General features: G+C 46.3%; 1 protein-coding gene across 1 annotated transcript in view; it reads right to left on the bottom strand.

Moving 5' to 3' along the window:
• Positions 1–1,083: 1,083 nt before the first annotated feature.
• The window catches only part of LOC306917906 (transcriptional regulator QRICH1-like), a 77,980-nt gene continuing 69,899 nt past the window's right edge, over positions 1,084–9,164 (bottom strand). Inside the window, exons 14-16 of the mRNA XM_079530804.1 lie at positions 8,465–8,613; positions 3,189–3,279; positions 1,084–1,384 (exon numbers count right to left, since the gene is read on the bottom strand). Of these exons, the coding sequence (XP_079386930.1) occupies positions 1,192–1,384; positions 3,189–3,279; positions 8,465–8,613 (433 nt within the window). The 3' untranslated portion in view covers positions 1,084–1,191. The remainder of the gene's footprint in view (positions 1,385–3,188; positions 3,280–8,464; positions 8,614–9,164) is intronic.

The following is a 9,164-nucleotide window of genomic DNA, read 5'->3' as shown; positions in this document are numbered from 1 at the left end:
TGGGGTGTGTGTCTCTATAGGGGAGCCAACATGGAGGCTCTGGGGGGTGTGTCTCTCTAGGGGAGGCAACACGAGGCAAAGCTTTTCCCAGATTCCTTGCGAAGCGAAGCGGAAGCTTGAATGGGAAGTTTGGACGGCCAATCAGAGCAGGCGTGACTCCCTCTTTCCCAGCGGCACTTGCTTTGGCAATGTAAACGTTTGTTTCCTCGTGCCAATAAAGCTCTCTTGGATTGAAGTGATAAGACCCGGGAAAAGACACGCTGTGATTGGCCAGTAGTCACTTTGAGTGGCAGCGACGCAGTGTGACGTCCGCCTTACACTGGACACGCATCGCTCCATCGTACTGCAGCGGCCAATGAGGTCGTTCCATCGTACTGCAGCGGCCAATGAGGTCGTTCCATCGTACTGCAGCGGCCAATGAGGTCGTTCCATCGTACTGCAGCGGCCAATGAGGTCGCTCCATCGAACTGCAGCGGCCAATGAGGTCGCTCCATCGAACTGCAGCGGCCAATGAGGTCGCTCCATCGAACTGCAGCGGCCAATGAGGTCGCTCCATCGAACTGCAGCGGCCAATGAGGCATCGATTTATTTAAATATCTATGAGTGTTACATCATGGCCACCTGGCTGTCCTGTATCTCCCCTCCAGGCCACCAGGGGGCAGTGTGCTAGTGGCAGTTAGCAGACAACATGGCCACTTGGCTGTCCTGTATCTCCCCTCCAGGCTACCAGGGGGCAGCGTGTTAGTGGCAGTTAGCAGACAACATGGCCACCTGGCTGTCCCGTATATCCCCTCCAGGCCACCGGGGGGCAGCGTGTTAGTGGCAGTTTGCAGACAACATGGCCACCTGGCTGTCCCGTATCTCCCCTCCAGGCCACCGGGGGGCAGTGTGCTAGTGGCAGTTAGCAGACAACATGGCCACCTGGCTGTCCCGTATCTCCCCTCCAGGCCACCGGGGGGCAGTGTGCTAGTGGCAGTTAGCAGACAACATGGCCACCTGGCTGTCCCGTATCTCCCCTCCAGGCCACCGGGGGGCAGTGTGCTAGTGGCAGTTAGCAGACAACATGGCCACCTGGCTGTCCCATATCTCCCCTCCAGGCCACCAGGGGGCAGTGTGCTAGTGGCAGTTAGCAGACAACATGGCCACCTGGCTGTCCCGTATCTCCCCTCCAGGCCACCGGGGGGCAGTGTGCTAGTGGCAGTTAGCAGACATCATGGCCACCTGCGTGTCTTGTATCTCGCGGACCAGCAGGATGCGAGCCAGCATGTGCTCCAGGGTCTCTCGGGGCATGGCGTTGGCAGAGTACCAGATGGGGCTGTTGGGAGCCACCACGGGCTCCGGGGTCAGGTAGAAGGTGTCGTTACGGCCCTTAGCAGTCTGCGGACTGGAACGGACAACCAGAGAGGAAGAGGAAGTACGTAAGAGAACGGAGAACCAGAGAGGAAGAGGAAGTACGTAAGAGAACGGAGAACCAGAGAGGAAGAGGAAGTACGTAAGAGAACGGAGAACCAGAGAGGAAGAGGATGGAATAGGAACTAACGATGTACGCAAGTAGAGATGGAACTATTGGATGTTACGTTAGTAGAGATGGAACTAATGGATGTTATGCCAGTAGAGATGGAACTAATGGATGTTACGTTAGTAGAGATGGAACTAATGGATGTTACGTTAGTATAGATGGAACTAATGGATGTTATGCCAGTAGAGATGGAACTAATGGATGTTATGCCAGTATAGATGGAACTAATGGATGTTATGCCAGTAGAGATGGAACTAATGGATGTTACGTTAGTAGAGATGGAACTAATGGATGTTATGCCAGTAGAGATGAAACTAATGGATGTTATGCCAGTAGAGATGGAACTAATGGATGTTATGCCAGTAGAGATGGAACTAATGGATGTTATGCCAGTAGAGATGGAACTAATGGATGTTACGTTAGTAGAGATGGAACTAATGGATGTTATGCCAGTAGAGATGGAACTAATGGATGTTATGCCAGTAGAGATGGAACTAATGGATGTAGATAAACAGAGGTGGAACTAATGGATGTCACGTGAGTAGGAAATAGAACTAATGGATGTAGATAAACAGAGGTGGAACTAATGGATGTCACGTGAGTAGGAAATAGAACTAATGGATGTAGATAAACAGAGGTGGAACTAATGGATGTCACGTGAGTAGGAAATAGAACTAATGGATGTAGATAAACAGAGGTGGAACTAAACAATGATGTATTTTCTTTAGCGATTGTTTTAGGGGATTGAAAATCCCTTTGATATCTTATTCAATCAGTGTCACCTCAACATGTAACAGTCGCCCCAAAATAGCCGATCTACAAGCTCACAATGCCTCCAAGTACATTAGATATTAGATCTACAAGCTCATAGATAGATATTAGTGGATAAAAGCATGTGTTTTAGATTTAAAAATATCAGATATATAAACTCAGCAGGAATTGACTCAAGCTCAGTTAAAAAAATTACATTTTAATAGAATATTGAATAGCTAAGACTAATAGTGATAACAAAAATATGACTCACGATAGACTGTGTGTGTGTGTGTGTGTGTGTGTGTGTGTGTGTGTGTGTGTGAGAGAGAGAGAGAGAGAGACAGAGACACAGAGAGAAAGAAGGAGTTGGGGAGGGGGAGGGGGAGGGGGGAGACAAAACATATTAGAACATTTCAACATGGTGTAGCGATTGGCTATCGCACCCACTCACTCACACCACCGCAAGTATTCATAATACAATGAACAAGCTAATAAATATGAAATGTACCATTTGAAGAGGTAGAAGATATAAATATGTACCATTTGAAGAGGTAGAAGGTATAAATATGTACCATTTGAAGAGGTAGAAGGTATAAATATACCATTTGAAGAGGTAGAAGATATAAATATACCATTTGAAGAGGTAGAAGGTATAAATATGTACCATTTGAAGAGGTAGAAGGTATAAATATGTACCATTTGAAGAGGTAGAAGGTATAAATATGTACCATTTGAAGAGGTAGAAGGTATAAATATACCATTTGAAGAGGTAGAAGATATAAATATACCATTTGAAGAGGTAGAAGGTATAAATATGTACCATTTGAAGAGGTAGAAGGTATAAATATGTACCATTTGAAGAGGTAGAAGGTATAAATATGTACCATTTGAAGAGGTAGAAGGTATAAATATGTACCATTTGAAGAGGTAGAAGTCGTAGAGCTTGATGGGACATCTGAGAGGGCTGTCTGGGTCCTCTTGCTGCTCTGCATACATGTCATCTGTTACTGTAAAAATACACAATTAGCAAAATGTTACTATTACAAAAAAGTATCAATGTTACTACCTTCATAACGGGTCTCTAGGACCCTTCATGACGGGTCTCTAGGACCCTTCATGACGGGTCTCTAGGACCCTTCATGACGGGTCTCTAGGACCCTTCATGACGGGTCTCTAGGACCCTTCATGACGGGTCTCTAGGACCCTTCATGACGGGTCTCTAGGACCCTTCATGACGGGTCTCTAGGACCCTTCATGACGGGTCTCTAGGACCCTTCATGACGGGTCTCTAGGACCCTTCATGACGGGTCTCTAGGACCCTTCATGACGGGTCTCTAGGCTGGAATCCAAGCTGATTTTCTACGTAACTCAGTCTGCTCATGCAGGGTCATACTGACTGGTATTTCAGGGTCATACTGACTGGTATTTCAGGGTCATACTGACTGGTATTTCAGGGTCATACTGACTGGTATTTCAGGGTCATACTGACTGGTATTTCAGGGTCATACTGACTGGTATTTCAGGGTCATACTGACTGGTATTTCAGGGTCATGCTGACTGGTATTTCAGGGTCATACTGACTGGTATTTCAGGGTCATACTGACTGGTATTTCAGGGTCATACTGACTGGTATTTCAGGGTCATACTGACTGGTATTTCAGGGTCATACTGACTGGTATTTCAGGGTCATGCTGACTGGTATTTCCATAACGCTCAGTCTGCTCATGCAGGGTCATACTGACTGGTATTTCAGGGTCATACTGACTGGTATTTCAGGGTCATACTGACTGGTATTTCAGGGTCATACTGACTGGTATTTCTATAACGCTCAGTCTGCTCATGCAGGGTCATACTGACTGGTATTTCAGGGTCATACTGACTGGTATTTCTATAACGCTCAGTCTGCTCATGCAGGGTCATACTGACTGGTATTTCAGGGTCATGCTGACTGGTATTTCCATAACGCTCAGTCTGCTCATGCAGGGTCATACTGACTGGTATTTCAGGGTCATACTGACTGGTATTTCAGGGTCAAACTGACTGGTATTTCAGGGTCATACTGACTGGTATTTCAGGGTCATACTGACTGGTATTTCAGGGTCATACTGACTGGTATTTCCATAACGCTCAGTCTGCTCATGCAGGGTCATACTGACTGGTATTTCAGGGTCATACTGACTGGTATTTCAGGGTCATACTGACTGGTATTTCAGGGTCATACTGACTGGTATTTCAGGGTCATACTGACTGGTATTTCTATAACGTAGGGGAGTTTCAAGGCTCATTCATAGTCTGGCTATCTTCAGATTCACAGTTTTGTGCGCAGCCTTAACCCTGTATTTCCAAACCTTCCAGAGGCCACAGAGGTTGATTCCTTTTTAACTCACAAAAGGGCCTAATATCTATTATGTACAATTGTATTTTCTCTTTGCGGCACACTTCAATAGACCATATTAAGAACAAATGGGAAGAGGATTTGGGAGAAGAAATCTCAGATGATGATTGGGAAGATATTTTACGTCTTGTCCACTCTTCTTCCATTTGTGCGAGGCATGGGCTAATCCAATGCAAAATTATCCATCGTGTACATTTCACTCAAGTTAGGTTATCCAAAATATGTGGTGATGTGGATCCCCTGTGTGATAGGTGTCGCTCGGCCCCTGCCACGTATATACATATGTTTTGGTCATGCCCTTCTTTACGTAGATATTGGACTGAGATCTTTGACACTATGTCAAGGAGTGTTGGGATACCATTTGAACCAAATGTAATGACGGCTATTTTTGGAATTTCTCCCCCTACTCTATTACTGCCAAAATACAAAGCTCATTTGGTGGCCTTTACCACTCTCTTAGCTAGGCGTCTAATTCTGATGAAATGGAAGTCCTCTGCTCCCCCAACCCATCTTCACTGGATTAGAGATGTACTCCACTTTATTAAATTAGAACAATTTAGATGTACCCTGAGGCGCTCGGTACCCTAAGAGGCTCGGTACCCTGAGAGGCTCGGTACCCTGAGGGGCTCGGTACCCTGAGAGGCTCGGTACCCTGAGGGGCTCGGTACCCTGAGGGGCTCGGTACCCTGAGGGGCTCGGTACCCTGAGAGGCTCGGTACCCTGAGATACCCTGAGAGGCTCGGTACCCTGAGGGGCTCGGTACCCTGAGGGGCTCGGTACCCTGAGATACCCTGAGAGGCTCCGTACCCTAAGAGGCTCGGTACCCTGAGGGGCTCGGTACCCTGAGGGGCTCGGTACCCTGAGGGGCTCGGTACCCTGAGGGGCTCGGTACCCTGAGATACCCTGAGAGGCTCGGTACCCTGAGGGGCTCGGTACCCTGAGGGGCTCGGTACCCTGAGAGGCTCGGTACCCTGAGAGGCTCGGTACCCTGAGATACCCTGAGAGGCTCAGTACTCTGAGAGGCTCGGTACCCTGAGAAGCTCGGTACCCTGAGAGGCTCGGTACCCTGAGATACCCTGAGAGGCTCCGTACCCTAAGAGGCTCGGTACCCTTCCTCGCACTAGTAAATGACTTGCAGTTCCAAACTATTCCAGATTGAATGAGTTTAAACCTGAATCTGAGCATCCTAGACCTGATTCTGATGAATCTGAGCTAGACATGATTCCCGACGCAGCTGGGTTAGGGTTAGGGACAGCTGGGTTGTCCAGCTGGGTTGTCCAGTATATTTATTACAGCTGGTTGTCCAGTATATTTATTACAGCTGGTTGTCCAGTATATTTATTACAGCTGGGTTGTCCAGTATATTTATTACAGCTGGTTGTCCAGTATATTTATTACAGCTGGTTGTCCAGTATATTTATTACAGCTGGGTTGTCCAGTATATTTATTACAGCTGGTTGTCCAGTATATTTATTACAGCTGGTTGTCCAGTATATTTATTACAGCTGGTTGTCCAGTATATTTATTACAGCTGGTTGTCCAGTATATTTATTACAGCTGGTTGTCCAGTATATTTATTACAGCTGGTTGTCCAGTATATTTATTACAGCTGGTTGTCCAGTATATTTATTACAGCTGGTTGTCCAGTATATTTATTACAGCTGGTTGTCCAGTATATTTATTATTTTGCATATGGTGGTTATGACATTTATATTATTTATATTTATATGTACATGTTATCTCTTTGGTATGTTCCGTATGGGTGTGTCACAGGGTTAGGGTTATTTATATTTATATGTACATGTTATGTTATGTTCCGTATGGGTGTGTCACATATATTGTTATATTATCTGATTTACTGTATACCCTGAAATAGGGTTAGGGTTAAACCCTAACCTTAGGGTTAGGGTTAAGGTTAGGGTTAAGGTTAGGGTTAAACCCTAACCTTAACCCTGAAATAGGGTTAGGGTTAAACCCTAACCTTAACCCAAAACTGAAAAAAAAAAAAAACTTTCTCCAGGCCAATAATGATTTATTAATTCCAAGTAGGTCTCTCCATTCATTGCTACGGTCGACATGTTGTCTTAATCTCGTCTCGCTGTCACTCGCTTTTAGTTTTGACTAACGCAAAGCAAAGCTACCGCTGTGCAGAGAGCCGTTGGATTAAATATGACAGATTTGCGACATTGAGGGGGCAGAAAACTGAGCGCTGTTCATGCAGCCTGGAGTGTGACAAGCTGGAGTTTGAAATACATTGTTTTCAACGAGGGTGGCGCAGATATCACCACTCACTTGAAACCTGACACCTGGTGTGTGTGCTGGTCTCTCTTCAGGCTACAGGAGCCAGCACTGCCTACAGCAGCAGCAGTCAAGTTTGAGCACCGCGGCGAGCGTTGCGACCGCTTCCGTCAGTAAACATTTAAAAAACGGTTCAGTCGGTTTAAATAAATTATTACTAGTTTACTAGATGAAACCGAAAACCGTGACATGCTTAGTTGGTGAAAAAAGTTAGTCTGGAGCCCTGGTATAAAGTCATGGTATAAAGGCCTTCAGAGATAGTTTTAACCTACCTTTCTGTCCCTGGAACCTCTCTGAGGCCTTCAGAGATAGTTTTAACCTACCTTTCTGTCTCTGGAACCTCTCTGAGGCCTTCAGAGATAGTTTTAACCTACCTTTCTGTTTCTGGAACCTCTCTGAGGCCTTCAGAGATAGTTTTAACCTACCTTTCTGTCCCTGGAACCTCTCTGAGGCCTTCAGAGATAGTTTTAACCTACCTTTCTGTCCCTGGAACCTCTCTGAGGCCTTCAGAGATAGTTTTAACCTACCTTTCTGTCCTGGAACCTCTCTGAGGCCTTCAGAGATAGTTTTAACCTACCTTTCTGTCCTGGAACCTCTCTGTGGCCTTCAGATAGTTTTAACCTACCTTTCTGTCCTGGAACCTCTCTGAGGCCTTCAGATAGTTTTAACCTACCTTTCTGTCCTGGAACCTCTCTGAGACCTTCAGATAGTTTTAACCTACCTTTCTGTCCTGGAACCTCTCTGAGGCCTTCAGATAGTTTTAACCTACCTTTCTGTCCTGGAACCTCTCTGTGGCCTTCAGATAGTTTTAACCTACCCTTTCTGTCCTGAACCTCTCTGAGACCTTCAGATAGTTTTAACCTACCCTTTCTGTCCTGGAACCTCTCTGAGGCCTTCAGATAGTTTTAACCTACCTTTCTGTCCTGGAACCTCTCTGTGGCCTTCAGATAGTTTTAACCTACCCTTTCTGTCCTGGAACCTCTCTGTGGCCTTCAGATAGTTTTAACCTACCTTTCTGTCCTGAACCTCTCTGAGGCCTTCAGATAGTTTTAACCTACCTTTCTGTCCTGGAACCTCTCTGTGGCCTTCAGATAGTTTTAACCTACCCTTTCTGTCCTGGAACCTCTCTGTGGCCTTCAGATAGTTTTAACCTACCTTTCTGTCCTGAACCTCTCTGAGGCCTTCAGATAGTTTTAACCTACCTTTCAGTCCCTGGAACCTCTCTGAGGCCTTCAGATAGTTTTAACCTACCTTTCTGTCCCTGGAACCTCTCTGAGGCCTTCAGAGATAGTTTTAACCTACCTTTCTGTCCTGGAACCTCTCTGAGGCCTTCAGGGATAGTTTTAACCTACCTTTCTGTCCCTGGAACCTCTCTGAGGCCTTCAGATAGTTTTAACCTACCTTTCTGTCCCTGGAACCTCTCTGAGGCCTTCAGATAGTTCTAACCTACCTTTCTGTCCCTGGAACCTCTCCGAGGCCTTCAGATAGTTTTAACCTACCTTTCTGTCCCTGGAACCTCTCCGAGGCCTTCAGATAGCGGATGCTGGTGGTCTTGTCTTTGGGGTTACTGGGACTCTTCCTGGTGTGTCTCAACACCTTGGAGAACGCTACCTTCAGATGCTGCTCCACCGTCCGCAGGTGGAAATACCTGCAGAGCCCATGGGACACAAGGGGTTAATAAATACCTGCAGAGCCCATGGGACACAAGGGGTTAATAAATACCTGCAGAGCCCATGGGACACAAGGGGTTAATAAATACCTGCAGAGCCCATGGGACACAAGGGGTTAATAAATACCTGCAGAGCCCATGGGACACAAGGGGTTAATAAATACCTGCAGAGCCCATGGGACACAAGGGGTTAATAAATACCTGCAGAGCCCATGGGACACAAGGGGTTAATAAATACCTGCAGAGCCCATGGGACACAAGGGGTTAATAAATACCTGCAGAGCCCATGGGACACAAGGGGTTAATAAATACCTGCAGAGCCCATGGGACACAAGGGGTTAATAAATACCTGCAGAGCCCATGGGACACAAGGGGTTAATAAATACCTGCAGAGCCCATGGGACACAAGGGGTTAATAAATACCTGCAGAGCCCATGGGACACAAGGGGTTAATAAATACCTGCAGAGCCCATGGGACACAAGGGGTTAATAAATACCTGCAGAGCCCATGGGACACAAGGGGTTAATAA

Source organism: Electrona antarctica (genome assembly GCF_951216825.1).
Source record: "Electrona antarctica genome assembly, contig: scaffold_56, whole genome shotgun sequence".
NCBI lineage: Eukaryota > Metazoa > Chordata > Actinopteri > Myctophiformes > Myctophidae > Electrona > Electrona antarctica.
This window is presented reverse-complemented; position numbering and strand designations above follow the sequence as displayed.